The 27,016-nt window shown below is 47.5% G+C and overlaps 1 protein-coding gene across 2 annotated transcripts; it reads right to left on the reverse strand.

Annotated features, from left to right (window-relative positions):
* SOCS7 (suppressor of cytokine signaling 7) lies at positions 1 to 27,016 on the reverse strand. Of its 2 annotated transcripts, XM_004591120.3 has the most exons (10): positions 25,865 to 27,015; positions 19,204 to 19,268; positions 16,260 to 16,364; positions 15,728 to 15,829; positions 14,740 to 14,870; positions 14,094 to 14,262; positions 12,617 to 12,745; positions 3,462 to 3,597; positions 2,925 to 3,074; positions 1 to 256 (listed from the first exon to the last, which is right to left on the reverse strand). In XM_004591120.3, the coding sequence occupies exons 1-9, from the start codon at positions 26,854 to 26,856 to the stop codon at positions 2,954 to 2,956; spliced, it is 1,950 nt and encodes a 649-aa protein (XP_004591177.2). In that variant the 5' UTR covers positions 26,857 to 27,015; the 3' UTR covers positions 1 to 256; positions 2,925 to 2,953. The 2 variants fall into 2 exon arrangements, with proteins under 2 accessions (XP_004591177.2, XP_058531264.1); XM_058675281.1 differs by lacking the exon at positions 15,728 to 15,829 and having other exon boundaries at positions 25,865 to 27,016.

Here is a 27,016-nt window from a genome sequence, read left to right on the forward strand (position 1 = left end):
TACTGAACAGTGTTGAGACTTCTTCCAGTTTTGCAAGGAGCTCATCCAGTCCCAGGACACCACAGGGGTGGATGTGACCGTGGAGCCCCAACTCAAGTGACAGTGTGTGCTTCTTCCAAGCCCTAGGGCTGCAAAGGGAAACCAAGTCTATGCAGAGAAAATCCCAGCCCTTCCTATAGCATCTTGCTTGTCCTTACTCTTCTTTTCATGTTAACTTCATCTGGTTCTTCAAAACCAGAGCTTGGCAACCAAAAGCCTAAGTAAAAAAGGGGGGGAAAAAGAGAATTAGCACAGTTGAACAGCACAGGACCATAATGGAGTGAAAGAACAGTGAGCTGCTGGAGCTGGAGAAGCTGGCCCACAGTCCTGAAGCCCGGATGGGCAGATACAGCTACTGTGTGCTATCCACAATGGCGCAATGGCCTCATCAGGGAGTTCTGCCCAGTCTACAACTCGGAGGACAAACTCAGGTCCTGAAGAAACACAAATGGACCCTACCACATTGCCTAAACTGCCTTAAGTTGGCCCCTTTTCTACCAACTTCCTCCCAAGACCCACCTACTAAAGAGGGACTAAGAGGGACTAATTCCTGAATTAACCCCTGTGAACCCAGCCCTAGGTGCCTGCAGCTTCCTTCTGAGCATTGAAGACTACAAAGGATCACAACAGCCAGTGCAGCTCCCCCTTGTGACCTGAGACAGCACTGCTCTGTGCCCTAACCCCAGCTTCCTGGCATGACAGCTCCCAGAACAAGCAGGCCAGGAACAACTCCTAGATTACACCAGCCTGACCAATAGGAAATCACAAGGGCATTCCACTTGGGAAGCGTGACGTGTCTCTTCTTAAGGGGCTCCAGGGTCCCCACCGGGGGCAAGAAGAGCATTATGCTTGTTCTTCACCACAGCCAACAATCCTAAATCACAGCACAAAGTGACCCTTGGTGAGGTCTGTCCAAATCTTTGCCAATAAAGGACTGCAGCCAACACACATGACAGGTTGTGAGCCTCTGGCCTGCATCTGACCACACTGTGGTCCTACCCTTTGCAGCCTGGGCCTGGTGTTTCTCAGTCCTCTTTCCCAGAAAGTTCTGCCCCCAAGATCCTCCTGTGGTTGTCTTCTTATAACATCTCAGCTGAAATGTCACCTCTCTATCTACCCTTGCGCAGTACCAATACACTCATTATTAAATTTCAGTTTTATTTTATTTTCCATCAACACATACAGCTACCTGGAATTCGCCTTTCCATGTATTTATACACTGGCAGTATTTCTTCTCAACAAAGAAATCATCACCAGTGAGAACAGGCTTCTGACTGTCTCACTTAGTACTCGGTTCCCAACTCACACTGGGTACTCAACCAACAAATTTGCTGAATGAAAACCCTTGAGGAAAACTGAATTATTTTAGGGATTCTCCTTTTAAAATGTTCGTCTAGAGGGTGGGCTTGCTCTCAAGCACAGCTAGCACAGAAATGCTCAATCACAAGGGGCCTGTTAACCGCACGTCAGTCAGCAGGGCAGATGGACCTACCTACTTCCCCTCTAGCTTCCCACTCTAATCTCAACTGCAAAGCCAGCATGCAGAGAACTGTCCCCAGACAGGAAGATGTTTTAGGTGTCACTTTCAGGCACAGGATTTGCATAGTTGGTGGCATATTCAGAGCCTGGACATGCAGTCCAGAATCCTTGAAATTAAAAATAAAATTCCACATAGGGAATCTCAACGGAACTTGAGCTGTGGTTATGCATCAAGGTGAAGGAATTCATGATGGGGGAAGGGTTTGGGGTGAAGGGGGGGAATCCCAGTACCTATGAAATTGTGTCATGTAATGCAATGTAATTAATGAATAAATGAATATTAAAGGAAAAACAAAGAGTTAAAAAAATAAATAAATAAAATAAAATTCCACAGTCTCACAGTGTCACTTTATAACCACTCGCCTTCATTCTTTTTCCTTCATCACTCCTTATCAGCTTGGCTCACACACTTTCCCTAACAGCATAGATCAGGGGCTTCTAGAGCCCAGAAGACAGTCACGGCCAGGTTCAGCTGAGCCATGGGACATAGACTGCAGCTGTCACTCTCTCCCACTGTGAAGACGGCAAGCAGGCGGAAGGCATCAAAGCCTCCTTTTCAACATAAGGCTGCTGGTGCCACGGGATTTTTCCTCTTGTTTTGTGTGGCGAAAGGACTGAGGAAGAGAGGCCACAGGAGAAGCAGCCTTCAGGGCTTAAAAACAACACCAGACTGACAGGAGAGAGAGGGCCACTTCACAGGGCTATGGCCACCGGAGTACAAGTTCTCACTGGCAGTCAGCACCACCAGGTCATGACTCATTGTAACCATGTTTCCCGTTTGCCTTAACCTTTCAACCTTCAATTCAACGCAACTGAAAAGACCCCTGGACTCTGCCACACAAACTTGTACTCCAGGACATTTTATGGAAAAATAAATGAGTACAACACAGTGCAGGACTTAGCTGATTCATTCTGAAGAATTTACTTCATCCTGGCCAAAAGGGAACTCTAAAGAGAAAAAAGAGGCTGTTTTCCTCATCCTCTCATTTCAAGTTCTCATGGTGAAACAGGCACTGAGGCGCATGCCTACTGCCTTCACAGGCAGGTTCACATTCCCTCTGGTGAGATTTTCTTCCCCTTTGGTTTCCCTCTTGCTATTTCATTTGTGCAATATGAGGGAGATCAGCCAAAGAAAGCATATGAGGAGGCTGCACCTGGCTGTGTGCGTGCCCTCCCCCCTATTTACAGTAATTATCCTGCACACTGCTTGGCAAATATTCTTTCTTTCATGTCTGTCTGCTTTATTTCCAAATAGGGCTCGGACTCCACTATCAGATTTGGCAATTTTGTGGGCAGCTATCAGAGTGAAGGGGTGTCCACAGGGGAACATGAGGCAAAGCACATACCCTCAGCGGTGGCCACGAGGGACCCCTTGCTACGTGGAGGGTTCCACCTCCTGTTTCTGTTTGGAAATGAGCTGCGCTTCCTTTAGCGACAGGTACACCTCCTCCTGAGGATCGTAGTAGTAGAACTTCCGGATGTAAGAGATCAGAGGTCTGCAGAAGACAAACGAGGGAAACACAAGGTCATTTACATAGCATAGAGGAAATCATTCCTTCATTCAACCCTTCTTTTTGCCATTTATGGCTGAGACTATAGCAGAGACCGCTGAACTAACACAATTCCCATTTTCTCACCTGTTCTAGTTCTGTCTCCCTCCCTCCTTCCACTTGGTCTGCACTCTCTGTGGAGAACACAGAAGGCAGGCTAATGCACACACACCTTCCTCCCTTCTGGCTGCAATGTGACAGTGCTAGAGCTAGGTGCTACAACACAAAAGTGAAAGGAGCATGCCAGGCTCTGCCTGTGGGAGCAGCTTGCAAGTCTCACTGACATTTGGAGCCCAGCCCTCTTCCAGCCCCAACCCAGCGACCCCCTTGTACTTAGGCAGTGGGAGATCCGGAATGTGGTCTATCCGGACAAGCTGTCGGATCCGGAATCTACAAAGGTGTTGGAGGGATTTGACATTGCTGAATCGGGACACTGGATAGAGCAGCTGGACTGGAGTTGGTGGCAATCCTTCAGGAATAAAAACAAAGGGACATAGTCAGAGGGACTGTAACTCCCCTTAGCAAAAGAATCAGGAAATAGAAAAGATGCCTCTTTATAGCTTATGCATGTGCTCTGTGCAAAAACCTTCCACAAAGGGTTGTTGCTTCCCAACAAGGTGGAGCAATCCACCGTGGAGGGAGGGTTTGGGGAGAGGCAGGGGGAATCCCAGTGCATAAAAAAAAAGTATCACATAATGCAATGTAATTAATTAAAAAAAAAAAAAAAGGAAATGCAATAAAAATAGATGTTAAAAAAAAAAAGGGTTGTTGCTTCCAAAATACCACTACTGGGGACAGTGTGGTAGCACAGTGCTAAGCCACTGCCTACAGCACCACAGCACTCCAGGCTGTCCCAGCTGATCTGCTTCCAATGTTGCTCCCTACTAATGCTCTTAGGAAAGCAGCAAATGACGGTCCAAGTACTTGGGCTTCTGCCACTCATGTGGGAGACCAGAACAGAGTTCTTGGTTCCTATGGGAAGTGAATCAGAGAATGAAAAATCTGTTTCTGTCATTATTTTTAATTTTTTTTTTTTTTAAAAAAAGCACTACTACCATGTACCAAACTCAAAGGACTCTATTCTGCCCTGTGGAGGGCCTGCCTAGCATCACTCTTAAAAAAAAAAAAAAAGATTTATTTATTTTTATTGCAAAGTCAGATATACAGAGAAGAGGAGAGACAGAGAGGAAAGTCTTCTCTCCCAAAGCGATCATAACAGCTGGAGCTGAGCTGATCCAAAGCCAGGAGCCAGGAGCTTCTTCCAGGTCTCCCACACAGGTGCAGGGTCTCAAAGTTATGGGCCGCCCTCTACTGCTTTCCCAGGCCACAAGCAGGGAGCTGGATGGGAAGCAGGGATGCTCAGATTAGAACCGGCGCCCATATGGGATCCCGGCATGCTCAAGGTGAGGATTTTAACCACTAGGTTATTGCACTGGGTCCCACCTAGCAGCACTCTTAACAGCTGACGCTTGCTCCTTAGAATAGCTCGCTGACTTGTGCCAAGGTAGAGATTTCTGCCTCGAGCTACGTGGTCAATCCCAGGCATGAGGCTCCCAGGGAAGGGCAAGAATCAAAAGCATTCCTGTTGGGAATGTGAGATCTCTAGCAGGATGCTAACAGTGAGGCCTCAGAAAGGCTGCTCCAAGGGATCTCCAGCCAACTCCAACTGGCAAGCAGAAGGCAAAATCTCAGATCCGTAGGGAGAAGTCCACATATTTCTCCTGTCACTTATTTCAAGACAGGGCAGGTTTAATCACCTCTTATCCTCCTTCATCCTCTTCTTCCTACTTCTGACATTTTAGACCAGGGTATAGAAAAAGGGAAAAAAATTTAAAGGATTATGCTTTTAAAAGAACAGCTGAAACAGCCTAGACAAACTGGGATTAACAGCACTCGGGTTGCAAGCACTGCAGGCTGCTGCCAGCCCTTGTGGATCAGCAGGCAGGCCCTGGGCTTTGGATCCCGACCATTAAAGGGCAAAAGCAATAAAATGGACCTATAGAGAGCAGCAGGGACACTGAAACACATACAGACAGTGAGAGTATCCTGGCTGCAAAAAACAAAGGCAGGTGGGGAGTGCTGTGACATAGTGGTAAGGCACAGCCTGAAATGCCGCCATCCCATACACGCACTGGTGCTCCTGTTCTAGTTGCTCCACTTCAGTTCAGTTCCCTGCAGTGGGCTGTGAAAGCACAAGATGACTCAACTTCCCAAGGCCCTGACCCATGTGAGACACTCAGATGAAGTTCCTGGCTCTGGGCTTTAGCCTGGCCCTGCTGTGGGTGTTGTGGCCCCTTGGAGAGTGGTGGAAATTTTTTTCTAAGTCTTTCAAATAAATAAGCAATTTTAAAAAAAGATTTATTTATTTTTATTACAAAGTCAGATTTACAAAAAGAAGGAGAAACAGAGAGGAAGATCTACTGTACACTGATTCACTCCCCAAGCGGCTGCAACGGCTGGAGCTGTGGCAATTTGAAGCCAGGAGCCAGGAGCTTCTTCCAGGTCTCCCATGCGGGTGCAGGGTCCCAAAGCATTGGGCTGCCCTCTACTGCTTTCCCAGGCCACAAGCAGGGAGCTGGATAGGCAGCAGGGCTGCCGGGATTAGAACCGGCACCCATATGGGATCTTGATGCGTTCAAGGCAAGGACTTTAACCACTACACTATCACATCGGGCCCCACAGTACTTTTTTTTTTTTAAAGATTTATTATTTTTATTACAAAGTCAGATATACAGAGAGGAGGAGAGACAGAGAGGAAGATCTTCTGTCCGATGATTCACTCCGCAAGTGAGCCGCAACGGGCCGGTGCGCACCGATCCGATGCCGGGAACCAGGAACCTCCTCCAAGTCTCCGATGTGGGCGCAGGGTCCCAATGCATTGGGCCGTCCTCAACTGCTTTCCCAGGCACAAGCAGGGAGCTGGATGGGAAGTGGAGCTGCCGAGATTCGAACCGGCGCCCATATGGGATCCCGGGGCGTTCAAGGCGAGGACTTTAGCCGCTAGGCCACGCCGCCGGGCCCCCACAGCATTATTTTTTTTTTTTTAAAGATTTATTCATTTTATTACAGCCAGATATATACAGAGGAGAGACAGAGAGGAAGATCTTCCGTCCGATGATTCACTCCCCAAGTGAGCCGCAACGGGCCGATGCGCGCCGATCCGAAGCCGGGAACCTGGAACCTCTTCAGGGTCTCCCACGCGGGTGCAGTGTCCCAATGCATTGGGCCGTCCTCAACTGCTTTCCCAGGCCACAAGCAGGGAGCTGGACGGGAAGTGGAGCTGCCGGGATTAGAACCGGTGCCCATATGGGATCCCGGGGCTTTCAAGGCGAGGACTTTAGCCGCTAGGCCACGCCGCCGGGCCCACACAGCATTATTTTTTAAATGGTCACCTTCAAAAGATGACAGGGGGCTTGGTAGCGTGGCATGGTGGCTAAGGTGCTCGCCTTGATCCCGTATAGCCGCTGGTTCTAATCCCGGCAGCTCCACTTCCTCTCTATCTCTCCTCCTCTCAGTATATCTGACTTTGTAATAAAAATAAAGTAAATCTTTAAAAAAAAAAAGAGATGACAGGAAACCAACTGATCATCTGTAAATTGGTAAATAAAGAAAAACAATAAAGCATTTATTTTGCTCTTTGCATAGAAATTTGTTTTTGTTTTTTTTCTTTAAAGAAATAGGGAAATGTCTCCATAAAATTTTCCCATCTGGGTTTGGCACGGTAGCCTTGAGGCTGAAGTCCTCGCCTTGCATGTGCCAGGATCCCATATGGGTTCCGGTTCTAATCCCAGTGGCCCTGCTTCCCATCCAGAACCCTGCTTGGGGCCTGGGAAAGCAGTCAAGGACGGCCCAAAGCCTTGGGACCCTGCATCCTCGCAGGAGACCCAGAAGAAGCTCCAGGCTTCTGGCTTCAGATCTGCACAGCTCCAGCTGTTGCTGTCACTTGGGGAGCCAAACAACAGGCAGCTTCCTCTCTGTCTCTCCTCCTCTCTGTATATCTGTATATCTGACTTTGCAATAAAAATAAATAAATCTTTTTAAAAAATTAAAAAGGACGGCTTTGGGTCATCCTCTACTGCTTTCCGAGGTCACAAGCAGGGAGCTGGATGGGAAGTAGAGCTGCTGGGACTACAACCGGTGCCCATATGGGATCCCAGCGCATTCAAGGTGAGGACTTTAGCAGCTAGGCCATCGTGCCGGGCCCAAAAGTAAATGAATCTTAAACAAACAAACAAACAAAATTAACAGAAGGGAAAGGAAATGGCTGCTAGCTAACAAGGAAAAATGGAAGCTGAGCTGGGGAGGGGGAGTATTTCTGCAGGGGCTGACAAAGCTAGAGTGGTGTTCACTGGAAATAATAAACTGATGTGATTTGTGTGGTTTTCTGTTTATATTACAATAAAGAAAGAAAGGAGATGGATACTGTATCGCCTAGAATAGTAGTGGTGGTGCTGTTGCTCCCCTCCCCACACACCAACAAATCCAAAGTGGGGCGCAGCAGCTTAAGCTACCATTTAGGATGTCTGCATCTCGAATACTGGAGTGCTGCTGGCCCGGCACCCAAATACTCAGCTTCCGATTCCACTTCCTGCTAATGTGCCAGGGAAGCAGTAGATGTTGGCCTGAGTACCTGCCTCCTTGCCACGCACAGAGCAGACCCGGATGAAAGTTTCCGGCTCCTGGCTTCAACGTGATCCAACTCTAGATCTGGACATTTGGGGAGTGACCCAAAAGATGGAAGAACTTTGTTTCTGTTCTTCTATCTTTCAAATTAACTGTAAATCTTTCTTTGAAGATTTATTTATGTATTTGAAAGGGAGAAATACATAGGCAGAAGAAGATAGAGAGAAAGGGAAAAACAGAGATTTTCCATCTGCCGGTTCACTCCCCAGATGGCCAAAATGGCCAAAGCTAGGTAAGGCTGAAGCTCGAGCTTCTTCCAGATCTCCCACGCAGGTGCAGTGGCTCAGGTACTTGGGCCACCCCTTTCCTAGGCCAGAAGTGCAGAGATTAGAACTCTATCCAGCACCCACATGTGGACAGCAGCACTGCAGGTTTTGGCTTAACCTGCAACACAATGAAGGCTCCAACAAATTAACTTAACAACAACAAAAAAATTCTAAACTAGACTAGGTTAAGCCTTTAGATCCAATTATCACTTTGTAAGAAATTCAGAGGACAGGGCTTGGCGGTGTGGCCTGGTGGCTAAGGTCCTCGCCTTGATCCCATATGGCTGCTGGTTCTGGTCCCGGCAGCTCCACTTCCTCTCTATCTATCCTCCTCTCAGTATATCCGACTTTGTAATAAAAATAAAATAAATCTTTAATAAAAAAAAAAAGAAGAAATTCAGAGGACAAAACATACTAAACTCAAACATGCAGCACGTCAAACATGTAGCAGGTCAATTCCACACAAGTTCACTTTGCATCTGCTCTAGAAGTATTGCCAGTTTGTGCTAACTCCGTGCTGTGTGCTAACCTTTTCTTCTTTTGAGGCTGCTATCTGGTATTAGGAGTTGAGTTTATAATGGAAATGGACAGGGTATAGACAGAGATGCAATCAGCTAACTGATCTGATGGCAAGTGCACCAATGTTGTGATGAGAAGGTGGGGCTGAGACATGTTGAGGCACTATCATTTTACTAACGATCTTTCCTTACTATTCACTTAATTCTAACTAACTTTCCTCTCCTCGTTATCACCATCCCATTAGGCCTAGCTTTGCAGTTCCTGTGACCTTGGCATTTCTTTGGCATCAGTCTTCATGTTTCTTCTTACAATCAGCTTTAGCAGTTACGAAAAAAAGCCCTGAGTTTGTATACTAGCTCTACAACTTCTTATATTCGTTTCTTCAGTGATAATAAAGGGGAAGGGGACTGCATTACTATTGCAAAGGTTTTGTAAGGATAAAGTGAAGTAATGAAGTAACATCTGGCCACTTAGGGGCCTCCAGCTACCATAGTTCCAAAGTCTGAATAAACAGACTCCTTTCAGACTCTGTTAAGTTCTGGGGAAAAAAAACGAAAGAAAAGAAAAGAAATAGAATCTGTTAAGCTCGAATCCCTGTCTACTTCTTCCTCACCCCAATCTTCTAGTAAGGTCAAGCTCAGATAACACCTTGACACTTGTGGTAAACAAGAGGGCCACAAAAAATGACTTTGCCTTTTCTGTCCCAATCCTTCAAAAACAGGTCATTTTAGGTCCAGGGGAAAACAGTAATGAACACTAAAATCTGCTTTGCCTTCTCATCTTGATTCCAATTTTAACTACAAATAAATACACATATCCTACTGTGGCATTCACCTTAACTTCTAGAAAGATAACTCCCACTAATAAGTAAGTCGATCTTCAGTTTGTGGTTTCTACAAAGGCCAGCAAATCAACTGTCAATCTGATTACTGCTTTCTTTTCTCACAACAAAATGGTAGCAAATAAAGCATAAGTTTTGCGTTATCTGGACATAAGTTCAAGTCCTGCTGTTAGCATCAAATCAGTCCAGTTGTTATCTTCAGGTTAAATAATGATCTTTCAGCCTCAGTTCTCTCACTGGTAAAATGAAATGGTTTTTTCCTTTTTCAAAACAAGATTCATTTATTTGAAAGACAAAGTGACAGAGAGATGGAGAAACAGAGATGTTCCATCTGCAGATTCACTATCCAAAATGGCGCCAACTCAGCCAGGGCTGGGCCACACTAAAACCAGGAGCCAGCAATTCCATTCTTGGTCTCCCCATTAAGAGCAGGGACCCAATTCCTTGGGTTACCTTCCACTGCTTTCTCAGGTGCATCAGCAAGGAGCTAGATCAGAAGTGGAACATCCAGGCCTCAAACCTGAGCTCTCATATCAAATCCTGGTATCACAACTGGAGTTCAATGCACTGCATCACATACCAGCCCTGCACCAATGCTAAACAGATTGATCTGCTATCCAACTTTGAGCTGCTTTGAGAAATTAGCGATTATTTTTAAAATATGTATTTATTTTTATTGGAAAGGCAGATTTAGAGAGAGAAGGAGATATAGAAAAGATATTTTGTCCACTGGTTCACTCCCTAAGTGGCTGCAAAGGTCAGAACTAAGCTGATCCAAAGCCAGGAGCCAGAAGCTTCTTTAGGCTTCCCACACGCATGCAGCCTCCCAAGGCTTTGAGTCGTTCTTGACTACTTTCTCGGGCTACAAGTAGGAAGCTGGATGGGAAGTGGAGCTGCGGGATTAGAACTGGCGCCTATCTGGGATCCCAGCACATGTAAGGTAAGGACTTTAGCTGCTAGGCTACCACTTTGGGCCCCAAAACCAGTAATTTTTTTTTTTTTAAGGTCCTAGAGGTGGACATTTGGGACTAGGATACTGTATGTACTTCTGTTTGGTACACAGTTTCAGCTCCTGACTCCAGCTTCCTGCTAAGGCAGACCCAGGAAGGCAATGCTGTGAAAGCTCAGGAAACTGGATTCCTGACCCCTGCAAGGGAGACTCAGGCTGAGCTCTGGTTCCCAGTCATGTCCCCACAACCACCCCTACACCGCAAGGCCACTGTGGACACCTGGGGACTGAATCTACTGAGATGGATGGGAGCTCTTTCTCTCTACTTCTCTAATTAATTAATGAGGAGATAAGAGGGGAGGAGAGGGAAGGAAGGGGAGAGGAAGAGAGAAGGTGGAGAAGAGGGGAGGGAAGTCGACAATAGTAAGGCAAACACTAAATGAAGTGAGAAGTCATACAGTTCACACCCAGTCATGCCTTATTCAAATCTCTAATTCTAAAACACATTGCTGTCACCTGCCTCCATCTTGTTCCTGATGTTCTGCCTGAGGCTTCCCTGCAACACCTACTTACTTGGCAGGGTAACTTGGCTCCCTATTTCAGATTCTTAATTTCTGATTCAAAGGGAAGCATGAAATTCTCATTTTGTTCTGTTTGTTCCCAAGAAATCCTTTATATTAACGTGCTGTCATTTTGCTTTACTCAATGCCATGGAAGCAGACTCCTCCAACCCACCCCTCTCCTTGAGCGGCCAGGAAGGCTGGCTGATGTCACCAGCAAGAATTGCTACATCCCAGAGCTCCCACAAGGAGCTGTACGTACAAAGAAAACTTCTTTTTAAAGATTTATTTTTATTTTCATTACTAAGTCGGATATACAGAGAGAAGGAGAGACAGAGAGGAAGATCTTCCGTCCGATGATTCACTCTCCAAGTGACCGCAACGGCCAGTGCTGTGCCAATTCGAAGCCAGGAGCTCCTCCAGGTCTCCCACACAGGTGCAGGGTCCCAAGGCTCTGGGCCGTCCTTGACTGCTTTCCCAGGCCACAAGCAGGGAGCTGGATGGGAAGTGGAGCTGCTGGGATTAGAACCGGTACCCATATGGGATCCCGGGACGTTCAAGTGGAGCTGCTGGGATTAGAACCGGTATCCATATGGGATCCCGGGACGTTCAAGGCGAGGACTTTAGCCACTAGGCCATGGTGCCGGGCCCCAAAGAAAACTTTTGACAGGAGGTCTAGTACAACATGGGAAAACCCATGGCAGATACTTCCTCACAGAGACAGTAGTTCCACTCAGCTTCCTTGACACTCACCGCTGCCTTTCAGGTGAATACTCCTATCTTTCCTGTTCCCAAGGAGATGACCTGAGAGCTTTCATCTCCGTGTCTCACACTTAAATGTTCTGTCTGGATCAGTGGCATTGCAGAACACCTGAGTGGCAAAGGCTAACTTAATGCCATCAAAACACAGGCAGGCCCAGTGCCATAGCCTAGTGACTAAAGACTTGACCTTGCATACGCCGGAATCCTGGTTATTCCACTTCCCATCCAGCTCCCTGCTTGTGGCCTGGGAAAGCAGCTGAGGATGGCCCAAAGCCTTGGGACCCTGCACCTGTGTGGGAGACCCAGAAGAAGCTACTGGCTTGGCTTGGCTCCAGCCATTGTAGCCACTTGTGGAGCAAACCAGCAGATGAAAGACCTTTCTCTCTGTAAATCTGACCCTCCAATAAATAAATAAACAAACATTCAAACAAAACAAAACAAAAACAGGAGCAGAACATACTCATCCTTAAAATGGTAAGGACTGGGCCTAGCAGCTAAAGTCCTCGCCTTGAACGCCCTGGGATCCCATATGGGCACCGGTTCTAATCCCGGCAGCTCCACTTCCCATCCAGCTCCCTGCTTGTGCCTGGGAAAGCAGTCGAGGACGGCCCAAAGCCTTGGGACCCTGCACCTGAACTGGGGTCACTTGGGGAGTGAACCATCCGACGGAAAATCTTCTTCTCTCCCTCCCTCTCCTCCTCTCTGTATACCTGACTCTGTAATAACAATAAACAAATCTTAAAAAAAAAAAAAAAAAAAAAAAACATGGTGAGGACTACCCCTGCACTGTAGGCAGAATAGTTGCTTTAACAGCCAGGAAGAAAACAGTGTGGCCTAGGAGGAAGTGAAGTATGCCATTTCCCCTGGGTCACACCTAAGTTAAATATTTCATGCAACCACAGCCTTACCTGGAACTCTGGATCTCAAGAAATAGAGAAATTTCCCATTCTTGGAGTGCATGATGGCTCTCTTAATGAACTCCACAACTGACTGACAGCGATCTTCAAACTTGGGATGACACCACAGGCTGAAGGTTCCTGCCACAGAAGATTAAGAAACAGAAATTTTAAACTTGAGAAAGACACTTGACACTGGCACTTGCCTGAACATTTTAACAATGATTCCCATTTTCAGGAGGGCAGTTTGTAGCAAGCCATCCAGAAGCCACCTATTCCTGCTTATTCCACAACTAATGAGAAAATGATATTTTTAATAAGACTTAACTTAGAGGCCTGGGGCAATAACCTAAGTCCTCGCCTTGCACGTCCAGGATCCCATATGGGTGTCGGTTTGTGTCTCGGATGCTCCACTTCCCTTCCAGCTCCCTGCTTGTGGCCTGCGAAAGTAGTGTCTCCTTCTCTCTGTAAATCTGACTTTGCAACAACAACAAAATTTTTTTTAAGATTTATTTATTTTTATTACAAAGTCAGATATACAGAGAGAAGGAGAGACAGAGAGAAATATCTTTCATCTGATGATTCACTCCCCAAGTGAGCCGCAACGGCCAGTGCTGTGCCGATTCGAAGCCAGGAGCTTCTTCCAGGTCTCCCACGCTGGTGCAGGGTCCCAAGGCTTTGGGCCGTCCTCAATTGCTTTCCCATGCCACAAGCAGGGAGCTGGATGGGAAGTGGAGCTGCCGGGATTAGAACCAGTGCCCATATGGAATCCCAGTGCTTTCAAGGCGAGGACTTTAGCCACAGCGCTGGGCCCAAAAAAATAAATCTTAAAAAAAAAAAAAAGACATGTTAGGTCTTAAGAAGTTTTTGTGACAGAAATAAATTCAAGTCAGAAAAATATAAAGAGGCTTTCTTAAGTATTAACATTAATCCTTACGTCATAGTTAATACATATGTGTACACACAAATATAATTCAAAAAGGTCACGAAAATAAAATTAAAAGCTTACTTTGCTACAAAAATTCTAAAATTCATGCATAGTTTTTTCATAATATAATTACTATGAATTTATTGAAGGTCCCCTTAAGTACTTTTCATAGAAACAATAAAGGTTTTCATAGCAACAGCAAGTTTAAGAGACTGCACTGGGCCCAGCACGATAGCCTAGCAGCTAAAGTCCTCGCCTTGAACACACCGGGATCCCACCGGAGTTGGATGGGAAGTGGAACAGCCAGGACATGAAATGGTACCCATATGGGATCCCAGTGGTTTTAAGCAGAGGACTTAGCCACTGAGCCATCGCGCCAGGCCCCCCTATTCTTCCAGTGACTAAAAATAAAAGAACTATTATCAATGTTCAATTGATTCCATGAGATTTTTCCCATTTTCTATAATGCCATTCCCATACCTCCTTTTGATGAAGACGTCAGAAAGCAAAGGCAGGGAACCCAGACAGGCACACAGGCACCTCACAGGCCAGCGTTTTTACCTCTGTAGTGCTCCATCCTAGTGTGGTGGGTGACGCCCTGGGACCGGAAGCTGAGGCTCAGGATGTAGCGAGGGTCAGAGCTGTCTCGTACCAGGAAGGAACCATCTGGCTTTCCTTTCAGCTTCATCTCTGCATCTTCCCAGTTCATGGGCCCCCAGTACCAACCACACTACCAAAAATAAGAGGCAAACAAGTTTTAACAGAAAAATGAGATCGCTTTCAGTACAATCTGTCTTACTAGGAAGCACTCATCACCGCCAGTCTCCAAAGCATTTCAAGAGGTCAAATCCACTACAAGTATCTAAACCATTAGCAATGAACATCACACTCATTAAACTTTTAATTCCCCAAAGTATCAGGAGAGTAATTCACAATTTTATTACCAAGGGCCCAGCCAAGGAGAGAGGAGGGAACTGGGTCAGTTAATCTATCAAAACCAGGCTAGGCTATGTCAACACTTCTCCACATTCTTCCTTTTTCATGTCCTACATCTACCCCTCAATTCAATTCTGCTCTTTCTCTTATGGAGTCACTATGCTGTGTTGGCACTGTCAACAGGGTGGCAGAAAACTCCCCTTCCTCCAGAGAGCCTGGGCAGGGAAGTGGGGAGTGGGAGTGGGTAGGCTGCTAGTCTAGCACCGCCTACCTTCTCTAGCTCTCGAAGGCTGGCTGCAAAGCTGCTCGAGTCAGGCCGGTAGAGGGGACAGTGGAGGTGCTGGGGGGGCTGGCTGTGCAGAGATTCAGCTGCTCGGATGGGAGCAACCCGGGGAAACGCATCTGCAGAGTGAGAGTGGTGGTCACTGTTTATCCAAACTATTCCCAACAACAAGCAGACCCTCCCCACCAAAAGAAATGCTAACTGAAGAGGCACAAAGCATTAGAAGCTAAGCTGGAAAGGGTGGAAGCCAAAGCAGTGGGAAAGAGCTGGATGGGCTGGAACGGAAAGCTGTGTGGGCTTGTGTAAGCTGTGAAGGATGGGTGGGGGCACTGCACCCCAGGAAAGGAGAGGGGAGCTGCTCACTAACCTGACTAAGGTGACTACTTCAGGGGCTTCACCAGCCTAGAGCGATTCCAACTTCTCCCACCTCGAAGTGAAGTGCCGATAAAGCAGCCTTGGAAATAGCGATTCTCTTACTTGCCCAGGAAGTGTAAGGATTTTGCCAGGCAAGTAAAAAAGAATGTCGATTTCATTCATTTCATTCCTTGGGTACTGGAGGCTGGCAAAGCAGGTGTGGGCTAATAAATGCTTGGTACTTATTTACAAGGCTGCAGCAAATACTAGAAGCTTAGAAAAACCACAGAACTTTGAAAAGCAGCAACATATTAAATCTTCACTAACCTAAATTAAGGTTATTTCTTAAATGATATCTACCCAAGGATTGCAAAATAGTCAACAGCAAAGAAAAGAAAAATTCAAATCTTTTGTCCCTAATATAACTCAGATTCCATTCATTTAAAAAAAAAAGAAAGAAGAAGAAAGGGAGATTTAGAAACACCAGTTCTCAGCCTATTTCCAAGAAGTTCTGGTCCAGCCAAGGGGAAAATATTTAAGCTTTCTCCTACATTGTTCTTTCCATGAAAAGACTTCTCCCATCCTTCAACTCTTACAAGTCTTGCTGCTAAACTAAGCTAACCTGGGGCATGGGGTGGAGGAGGCGGAGGTAGGGGGAAAGACTGCAAGGAAGACCCCATCGGAGCCACAAGGACAGACGTAGGCAGCGTCCCACTGATATCATCTAGAAGAGAGAACAAAAGCAAGAGGTTCAGAAATCCGAGCACAGAATGGGTGAGGTGAAGGCAGCAGAGGGAGGAAGGTTGTAAGACTATGGTCTGGGGCCTGCCCATACCCTCACCCCCACCTTCTGGGGCAACAACCATCTCCCTCTGCTCAGGTCTGCTTAGAAAGCAGAAGAGGAAGAATATTTCTAATACAGCCCGAGAAGTGGACTGAGGCGGCTAAGTGTCAGTCTAGCATCTGGGCAATAACTATCACAGCATGCAGGTAACTGCCCATTTCACAGCTGAGGGAGATGGCAGGGGTGCTGAGAAAGGAACTGGAAATAACTCTGTCATCATTAAAAACCATTCAGTTTGTTTGACTTCCTGGCAAAAAGTAAGTCTCCAGAGCTCCCCCCGCCAAGACAAGGCACACAGAGGGGATTGTACCTAGGAGGCTGAGGCTTCTTCTTGGAGGAGGAGGGGGAGTTGGAGGGTGTGGAGAAATCAAGCCCCGCTGAGAAATGTCCACGTCCACAAGCGACACTGTTTCACCTGAGGGATTCACGGAGCAAGCATGTTACAGAGGCACCTTGCCCACGCTAAGGCCAGAAGTACAAAGAGCCAGCAGGGAAGCAAAAGGGTAGTGGCTCTCAAGAAGCTCAAAACCAAATGCTCCCCAGGGCTGAAATCATCCCAAACATAAATTCATTTAGAATTCTACCACTGCTCTGCCTTTTTACAGATCAAGTGTTCTTGATGACAAAAACATGGTAAGAACAGTGGCAAAGTCATCTAATTAATGCCGGTTCTGCCACTGGCACAGATCATAACCTTCTTTATCAAGTGGAAGTATCTGTAAAATATCCAGCATTTCACAGACCTGTGTATTAATTTCTGCCTTGGGGAGCAAGGCAAGTGGCTTGTTAGGCAGGACACAGAAAACCAGATGCCTGAAAAATGTAAGAATTGCATGTTAAGCTGGGTGCAGATACAGGTCCCATAGCAGCCCTAATTCTTCCTGGATGGCTTTCCAGAGTACTCACCCATCAAGAGGATCTGCCACTTAACACATCAGCTCCTAACTGCTGCTGCTACTACTATGGCTAAAAATCTACTTACAGGTGTAAAAGTCAACTACTTCCACAGTTAGCTAATAGTCAGGTGAGCTGTTTTTTTCAGTCTAGGTAGGGATGCCACTGATCTCTCCTACTTTGCAATAGGTAATCCAGTACTTTCTCTACCATATCTATTACTTCTTGCCATGTAATCCCTCTCCATTTGAGTCACTAGAAAATGAAGTGTATTTCTTTGAAAAAAAAATATTTGAAAAGCAGAGTTAGAGGCAGAAACAGAGAAAGCATAAACTTCCACCCACTGACTCACTCCCCAAATGGCTGGCCAGTCTGGAACTCCAATTAGGTCTCCCACATGAATGCAGGGGCCCAAGCATTCGGGCCATCCTTCGCTATCTTAACAGGCACATTAGTAGGGAATTGGATCTGGAGTTGAGCAGCCAGTACTTGAACCAATACGGCTTGTCCAAACCACTGCACCACAATTCCAGTCCCTCAAGTGTATTTCATTAGCACAGGTTGACAGCCTCAATGAGTAGGTTCGCTTCGCCAGTCTGATCCACAGGTCAAAACACAGGATTCCTCTGATCTACCTCTCACGGCATAATTTCCAACACCCTTTCCTTTTCGGGGCTGAATTATCCCCTTAGCAGTATTTTAGTAATTCTCAGTTAAGAAAATGAGGTAACCAGAATCTCTGAAAGTCCAAGAGCTGGGTATCCAGAACCAATATACACAGTTTCTCTTACAAACATCTGGAACACCAAGATAAGCAGACTCTTCTCAATGTCATTAATGAAATTTTAAGATTTCACAACTTGGAATCTGACAGCCTTGTTAACCAGAACAATGCAATGGGCCCAGCACAGGTGTGCTCTCAGACGTGTCAGAGATGTAAACTGTAGATACAGCCTTTAAATAAAGGAAGTGACTCAAGGGAGCTAAAAACTGCCTTGAATCAGAAATTACAAAAGTGGGTGTTCCTTACTTAAGAACAAAGTCATAATTAAATAGACAGACATGCTGCCAACAGGGTAAGATTCAGTCCTGCAGTTAGAGTAAAACCAGACCCCACTGCACTCTACTCACACCACCTTCTTCACTAGATATCTATTTAGGTACCATCATCTGACAGTTCACAGCAGTCCACACAACCGGAGGGAGCAGGTCCCACTGGCCTGCTTAATGTCTTCCCAAATGTCCATTTCCAAATCACAGTTCTTCCAATCACCTTTTTGAGGATCCTAGCAAAGGAATGTTGCACTGAAATTTCTTTTTTGAAGATTTATTTATTTGAAAGGCAGAGTGATAGAGAAGAGAGGGAGAGACAGATCTTCCATCCCCCCCATTTTCCCCAAATGGCCACAAAAGTTCAGAGCTAGGCCAAGTCAAAGTCACAGACTCCATTCTGGTGCCCCACATGTGTGGCAGATATAAGCCCTTGGACCATCACACACTGTTTTCTCAAGAGCATTACTAGAAAGTTGGATGGAAAGGGGAGCACACAGGACTGGAAGTAGCTTTCTAAAAAGGAATTCCAGTGTTCCTAGCAGCAGCTTAATTCACTGTGTCACAACACTGGTCCCAAGTTTGAGGTTTTTATAAAGCCTTCTTATTCACAAATTCCAAGTACTCAGTCTGAGACTAAGGAAGTATGGTGAAACCTTTCTTTTCCAGCAAGTGTAAGTTCCACATCTGACTAACATGCAGCTCTCCCTCCACTTAAGTTCTATTAAAGAAACAAGGCAGTTACCCATTCCCTTCCTAACAGCCTTCTTGCTGTACCAACTATGCTCTCTGCTGCAACAGCAGAGACTGAAATTAGATACAATAAAGAACTCTAACAGCTGCAAGAATTGTTGACTCCTAAAATGAGTAAGAGAAGAGTTCATGTAATCTCTCTGCCCAAAGTCTTTAAAAATAGACCAGATAATCACAGATCACTTTTATTAGTACACAAACTCCCTTGGAAGCAGGGACAGGAATTGCATGATGTCTATAGTATTTTATGCACTGTGAGCCTATAATTCCTACTTTTAATGTATGCATGATGATCATCAACTGACTACTGCATAACTGCTAGGGTCACCCAATTACCAAGACACAGCTTCTACCTCCAGTTATCATGCATCCAAAATTAAGGCCCATTCCAACCAAAAAAACAGCATCTCCCCAAGTCCAGTGGACACTGAATGAAAGAAATTACTGCAGACATGCCTCAAGCTCCCTCTGCCACATAATCCACAAGCATAGTATCCAACAGGTCTTAGGACACTGGCTTTCAGCTCCCAGAATAAAGTAAATGACAGCATCCTTACCTGTAAACAGGGGGCTGAAGGAGACTGGAGAAAAGGCACTTTGGGTTCTTGTCAACCTGGGTTTCCTAGGTAGAAAACAAAGCAAACAGAGAATAAAGAGGAGAAATGAACATACACTCATTGAAATCGTTACAACACTCAATTTCAGATGCAACGTGAAACAAATTTGGCCAGCCATTGTCAGCAACACTCCTGTAATACAGTCTAACATTAAGAGGGAGAATAAAACCATTAAGGCAATTCCTTTAATAGATTTAATAGATTTGGCTACAGAATCTACCAGCCTACAAAGCAATAAGAAATTCCTTTGGATCTCTCTGCACATTAAAAAAAAGTAAAACATTTTGAGTGGCAATTAGGAAGGCCATCTCAAAAGGCAGGAAGTCTTTTGATGAGAGTTGATTTTTATCCGGGAGCCAAGAAAAAGGCTCCAGACCTGAGCAGCAGCCAGTGCAGGGAGAAGTGATTCTTCTGGCCCTGCGGCGGGAGGAGGGGGAGGTCCCAGAGTGAGCCAGAGAAGGGATTCTGACCAAGGAACAGCATACAGGGTGCACAGGCAATCTTCAGTCCTGGAAGGTCTCTCATTTCTGCACATGTGCCCCAAGGCATCAGTAAAAGCCATCAACTGATAAATTGATCCCTGATAAGTGGGGTTTCCCAGACGGTGGACTCCCTCCCACCTGTCTCTGAGCTGCCAGTCACACAGCTCTCCCCATGGGGCTCCCAGAAACCAGCCTGAAAATCCAGACCTCCTTTTGGTTACACACCAAAGGTAACTTCACTCTGCACCAATTTCAGCAGGCTTTTCGTTTTTCAACAAGAACTCAAAGAGGGGCCCGGCACGATAGCATAGAGGTTAAAGGCCTTGCCTTGAACCCATCGGGATCCCATTTGGGCGCTGGTTCTAATCCCAGCAGCCCCGCTTCCCATCCAGCTCCCTGCCTGTGGCCTAAGAAAGCAGTCAAGGACAGCCCAAAGCTTTGGGACCCTGCACCCGCATGGGAGACCTGGAAGAAGCTCCTGGCTTCGGATTGGCTCAGCTCTAGCCGTAGGGTCACTTGGGGAGTGAACCATCAGACAAAAGATCTTTCTCTCTGTCTCTCCTCTCTGTATATCCACCTTTCCAATAAAAACAAAAATAAACCTTTATTAAAAAAAAAAAAAGAACTCAAAGAAATCTCAGAACTTAGAAACAAGCTAAGCTCAAAAAAGATTCCTGGATGACCCAACTGACTACAAGAAGAATTCATTGGGGTGATGAAAATATGCATATGATGACGGCAAAGGAAATTATACTGAACAAATGAGTCTGTCAAAATTAACAGAACTGGACACTTAACAAAGGTAAGTTTTGTGGCACATAAATTATACTTCAATAAACCAGACACTTAAAAAAAAATCCCGCCCCAGAATGGATTGCATCTAGACATTTCACCTATAATTATAGCACTACAGTGCCTATTCCAGGCACTGTAGCTAGCTCACCTTCCAAAAATACTCTCATCCAAAAAAACTACATAGAACTACCAACAGAGGAGGGCAAAAACAAAATGCCAAATGAAATTTCATCTAAGCACCTCAGAATCACGCTAAACAGAATTCCAAAACCATACCAGGCACACTTTACTCAGAGAGCTGCAACATCCATCACTGCCTGCTCCTGCCCAGTCTTTCAAACTCCTTCTGCAAGCAGCGCCATGCAGACTCCAAGAGTCTGCGGATGACGCCACTGTGAACACCACCCCTAAAGCACACTCTGGAGCCAGGGCTACACACGCGGCCCAACCACATAACGGCCCCCTGCTTATACAAGATGCTCATGACTGTCAAAAAACCCAGAAGTCTCAAACAGAATATTAACGCCACTGGACATGAACTTTTATGACCACCAATGAGCTTTCAAGCTGATTTTTATTAAATAATTTGTAGGTAAAACATTAAACTCTGCAAGTAGAAAACTAAAGCGCTGGCCTTTCAAAAGGTTCACACCTCAGCCACTTGGCTGCTTGCCTCTTTTCAAAGGAAGCTGCCTTACGCTGCCATCTGCCCATGCCGGGGACGCGTCTCCAGTGCCAAGCACTGAAGAACGGCAGTACCCAAATGCACACATCTTGCGGAGACCTTCTCATTTCAGCTCATCTTCTCCCCGCCTCCGGCATTCTGAAGAAGAGAATCATAGTTTCTAGAATCTAGAAAAAAGAAAAAACATCAAATCTCAACCCAGGCAGAGCCATTTTAGAATGCCAGGATGTTTTTTCCTGGCAAACAAGAGGGCTCATAGCTGGTAGCTAAGAGAGGTAAAAGGTATAAGAGACTGAAAAGCTAATATTCAACATGTATGCTTCCTTTTCTCTTCAGGGAGCTGCTGCCTAACAAAAAAAACCTAAAGCAATTTCTGTCTCAAGAACCCTAAGAGCATTCCAGTACCAATACAGAAGACAAGACAGAAACAAGAAGTAAAGGAACGAGCACCATAGAAGTGCACACAGCAGTTACCCAGTGGAAGGGCAAAGGATGTCATCAGGACCCCCACTCCAAACCAGGTCTAAGGTATTAACAACATTCTCTATATTTATTAAGTTTGGTAAATACTGTGGCTCCAGACAGCATTTCTACCTTCCACACTAAATTTACATGTGTACCATATCACATGTAGAATATATACATACATGCACATCTACACTACATTTCCACAGATCTCTCTCCAGATCACGCTGACAAGCATTAGGGTGGCAGTCACACCACTACAACTCTGTCAATGGTCACATGCACCCCAGACACTGGAGGGCCAGCATAGGGTGGGGGTAGTATCTGGTGAGTGGGCTGTGCCTCAGGTGACAGAGCAGGACACTGGCAGGCTTTATGAAACGTGTTCTTTGAGGTTAGCAACCCTTTGTGCCTTCAATACCATTGCATGAGCTGTAGGTAACAGAGACAGAAAGTCTATGTCCATTTCTACCCTGAAAATTACCAAACAGATTACTAAGCAGCCTTCTGAGATAAAATCAGCTAAAAAACATTATATAGGACAGCAACATTTAAATATTACCACTGGCCAGTTTCAAATTCCTTGAAATCTAAAATGCAGGATAATGAAATAATGCCTTCCCCTCTCTTGTCCCTACAACCTGACAACAGATGCTTGTCTTACACTCTTTTCTGTGGTATCTTCCAAAACCAGGATGTCCAAACATCAGGTTTTGCAGCCCCGGAGTACCTCTGCCCCGCTAAAGCACATGGTGCCAAGTCAGCCAGCCTGTGCCATTTCCAACACGTCATCAGCCAGTGTCTGTTCATGTGCTACAGGCACAAAAACCATGTGTTCATCTTTAGTTCCAATACACAGACATCTGTGCAGCAAGGTCAGATCCAAGATCCCTCCTAAACCAAGTGCAGCCCATGGAGGGGTTTCCAGGAAAGAGCCAGGGGGCATAGTCCACAACCGAGAATCTCAGATGTGTTGCTGGCAAGGGGAATGTCAAGATGTGAAAGGTCAAAGACTCCAACAGACAAGTTTCTAACCGCAAGAGCTTATTCTAAAAGAGAAATGCCAGCCATAATCACTCTCTCACACACACAGTTAAAAAGACCCATGAGTATGGACCTAAAACCCAAACAGCATCAGAACTTCCTCACCACACAATAAAATCATTTTGTTCTCAGCTTGTCATGCCATGACTTGAAAAGCCCCTCTTCAGACCTGAAGAGCTAAGGAAACAAAAATAGGTTTCCCATGTTTTCCATGCCTGTCCACAACAGCAGTGCCCCAAACTGATGCCAAGGCAGCCTGCCTCAGAGTTGCATCCTTTTCCCCAGATAGGAAAACCACTACAGAACTGTTCTCCACTTCTCTGCCTCACAGCTGTGAAGACTGTAACAGCTTCAACTTCTAACTCAGTAAAAGCAAATCTAGAAAAGTGAACAAAGGTTCCCCTTTCTAATCAAGTAAGTATCATATTGTGAGATTCGGAAAGGTCAGCTCTAATGCCACTTCTCCCTAAATTCAGGGAAGACAATCAGTGCAAAAAACGGGAAGCAGAGAAGGGACGTCCACTGGTTTTCCTGAAATAGCGAAGTTCTTTCTATATCGCACCAAGTCCCACAGGAACCAAGCCCAGCTCAACATGTGTTTGAAGCCCTCGCCCATTTCCCCAGAACAGAAACCTGATTAGCTAGTGAACCTATTTCTTATTTCACTTAAAACAGAGTCCTCTAAGTTCATCTGAACCACACTTAAAACTCCAGATAACCAGGCCAAGTCCCCTTGGCAGACTCTGAAAGAAAGTAAAGTTTGGTTAGTGTTAAAACATGACAACTGTTTAGACTTATTATAGGAAGCACTTTCTAGTCGATAGCCATGAGAAAGGCAGACACTGAGACAGGCAAAGACAATTATGCCCACAGGTACTGCAAATGCCTCAAATTACATCATAAGTCTGTAGAGGCCCATAATTAACTGCAACCAACAATGCAGAGGAAGGCATATACCCTTTGGCAAGACTGATGCATCTCACTGTTTCCAGGCCCCACCAATCAAAGCCAGAGACCCAGATAAAACATCCAAACTCAACCTTCCTCCCCACAGGACACACTTCTCAGGAGGCGCTGATCCACAGACATCTCATCGACCCTGGCAAGACTCACCAAGTTTCTCACAGCTGCAAGGCTGCCAGCAAGACTGGCACATAGCAAGCTGTGGGAAAGCTAACACGCAGCACCACATTCTAAGCAGAGAAAAAATTCACTAGTGCAATCTTCCCACTTCTTTCTCAGAAAGCACAGAATATTCCATCCACATTTCTCCTGTCTTCACTCTATGCCAATCAGAACCATCACCACCCTCCCATCCTTCAGATGGGGAAGGCCAGAGGAGACTCTATGGCCTCCCATCTCAGGGCTGACGCTGCCTCCAAACAACAGTCACCCAAACATTTACACACAAACACCTGGTTCTTTCCCAATTCCTCAGAAGTCCTTGGACCAAAAAAAGTAATTCTCCTGTGGCCTGAACTAAGCTCTGTCGCCGAGCTGCAGCCCTATTTGCTCAGCGGTGGAAATCTGCACTGTGCTTCGGCTGAGGCTTGGTAGCAGAGCATCCAGTGACCATGAAATTCTGCTTCCAAAGGCAAAAAATCGTATAATGTTACATGCCTTTTCCTCTTCCCAATCTGTCAGATGTACCAGCTAATTTCACACCACACCTCTTAATTGGCTTCTCTGGAATCTTAGACCAAGTCCTGGTCAATATAAAACAAAGGCAAGACAAGTCACAAGAAAACCAGCCACCGAGCCCATGTCACTACCCACGGCTCCTGCACCACCCTCCTTCCCGCTGATGACAATCTCCTCTGTGCTGGGAAGTGGGGCAGCGAGTGCAGAGCCTACCACAGAAACGCTGCTTCTGCTCCCAGCATGAGTTTCCTGGGAGGGCACGCGCTGGCTTCTTCAGGGGTCTGGGCTTGGCCTAATCCTTGCGATGAGCACAGTCAGCTGCTTCCAAAGGGCAGTGAAGCCCACTCTATCTCATGCTGCCCTTACGGCACCCTGGGCAAACTTCCCTTCAAGACAGAAGTCTGTGTATGACTGGTTCCTAGGCCAGGCGCCCCTCCTTTTTTTTTTTTTTTTTTGTATATGATATAAATTCTTGGGTCCCAGACACACATAGATCTTTTCAAAAAATTCCCCCAGTGATTCTAGTGCTCAGTAAGCTGTCAACTTAGAGTCTCCCTGCCCGAGCCTTCATGTGTTCCATCTTGAGAATCATATGAGCTGAACCAAGACTAATGTGAATCCTTCTAAGAACTCAGCCAGAAACACAATCCCCAAAGGCAATTACCACAAAGGTCTCGTTGCACGGAACGGAGGCAGATAGATGCTTTTCCACAATGACAAGACAGCTCTAACCCCCAGACCAAAGGTCAGTCCATCTTTCAGAAACCGTCAAGTCTAAATGTGGGATTTCACCAGCTAGCCTGGAATATCTGTACCACCGTCCACACCCCATGCAGATCTCAGAAAGGCAAGCAAGGGAAAGCAAGGTAATGTTCCAACCTCAGACAGGGCTCAGTGCACAGGCTGGCGACTCCAGGGCATCACCAGACACGGAAACTTCGACACCCTCAATGAGGGCAAGCCTACGGGTGCACAACTTCCATAGGGCACTTGTACCGGGACCATCCGGACTAAGACCTGAGGCCAGAGGCGGGGTCCTGGGAACTCAGAGAAAACCCAGAGCAAAGGGATCCAGAGGCAACAGCAGCCTTTCCCCTCGAAAGGGTCAAACATCTTTCTCCCAGCTGTAAGGGCAGATAGGCACCCCTCAAAAACCTTCAAGCCCCAGCGAGGGGACGGAGAGATCTTCAACCAGCCCCTCAACCACAGAGATGCTAACCAGCTGGAAAGTGTCACCAGTGTGAAGCCTAACAAAGCTGCTGCCACAATAAGCTCGGACCTGAAGCAGGTGCTGCCACCACCCCCCCACACACACACAGTCCCAAGGCAACATCCTCCTAAGGACTGCATGTTAACCATTGCCAAGATCGTGGGTAGCAACAGAATAGGAAGAAAAAAAAAGGGGGGGGGTGGCAGGCAACGAAACGCGGACAGGAAGCCTGCCGGGGAGCCCCCACCCTCCACTCCCGCGGCGACCTGGCCATCTCACCTCCCCGTGTCCAGCTCCCGGCCCGCGGAGCCGCCCATGTCCGTGAGGCTCGCAGCTGAAGCAGCCAGCTCTCCAGAAGGCCTCTTGCCGCTCCCGTCGCCAGCGCCCGAGCCCCCGTTGCAGCTCTTGGTGCGAAAGAGGCGACTGAGGCGGATTTTGAAAGAGCCCTTCCGAGAAGGGCCGGCGAGCGGCCGGAGGGGCCCCGGAGGCGGCGGCGGCGGCGGGAGAGCTTGCTGTGGTTGCTCCCCTCTACTCAAGCGCCCCGGAGGGACCAAGTCCTGCAGCGGGAAGGGCACGGGGGGTAATTCGGCAGCCGGGGGCTGCAGCAGCAACCGGCTGCCCCCTCCTCCTCCTCCGCGGCCCGGGCTGCTGAGCTCCTCTTCCGAGCAGCTGTTCGTCTCCAAGCTCTCGGCCTCCGATTCCAAGGCCTCCAGCACCAGCAGCGCGTCGCTCGTTTCCGTAGGATCCTCCCCGGCCTGCGGGGCGGTAGCAGGCGGCTGGGGCTGCGGAGGGGCCGCCTGCGGGGGACACGGGCACGGGCAGCAACCCCCGGCGACTGTCTTGACCTCCGGCGCCGCCGGCTGCCCGAGCCCCAGAGCCGCCAGCTGTGCCTCGAGTCCAGCCACCGGGCCCCAGGTCCGCTCGAGCGCCAGTCCCGGCGGCAGACCCTTGGGGTCCAGGGCACAGCGGTGCCGGGGACACAGCAGTTCTGAGGGTCCCGGCTCCGGAGCCGCCTCCGCGTCCTCCTCCTCAGGCGGCCGCCCCACGTTGCGGAACACCATCAGCTGCGGCGGTCGCGAACCCCGCGGGCCGGGTCGCGCGAGGAAGGGTGGCGGCGGAGGGCCATGGCCCGGAGGCGGCGGCGGCGGCGGCGGCAGCGGCGGGCCTGGCTCGGGGGCCGCCTCTCCATAACCGAGGAGGCGGCTCAGGACGCGGTAGGAAGCGGCCGCCGCCGCCGCCGCCTCGCCATCCCGGAGCTCGGCCCCCTGCATCGGGGAGAGGGAGGGAGCCGGGCTGGGGTGGGGACTAGGCCGAGCCCCGCCGGAGCCCCGCCCGCCGCGGCCCCCGGAGCGACAGCGCGAACGGCCGCCGCGGCCTCTGCCTCATAGAGGGAGGCGGGGGGCGCGCGGAGCTCAGCGCCAGCCCAGGCCG

Source organism: Ochotona princeps, chromosome 17, assembly GCF_030435755.1.
Source record: "Ochotona princeps isolate mOchPri1 chromosome 17, mOchPri1.hap1, whole genome shotgun sequence".
Taxonomy (NCBI): domain Eukaryota; kingdom Metazoa; phylum Chordata; class Mammalia; order Lagomorpha; family Ochotonidae; genus Ochotona; species Ochotona princeps.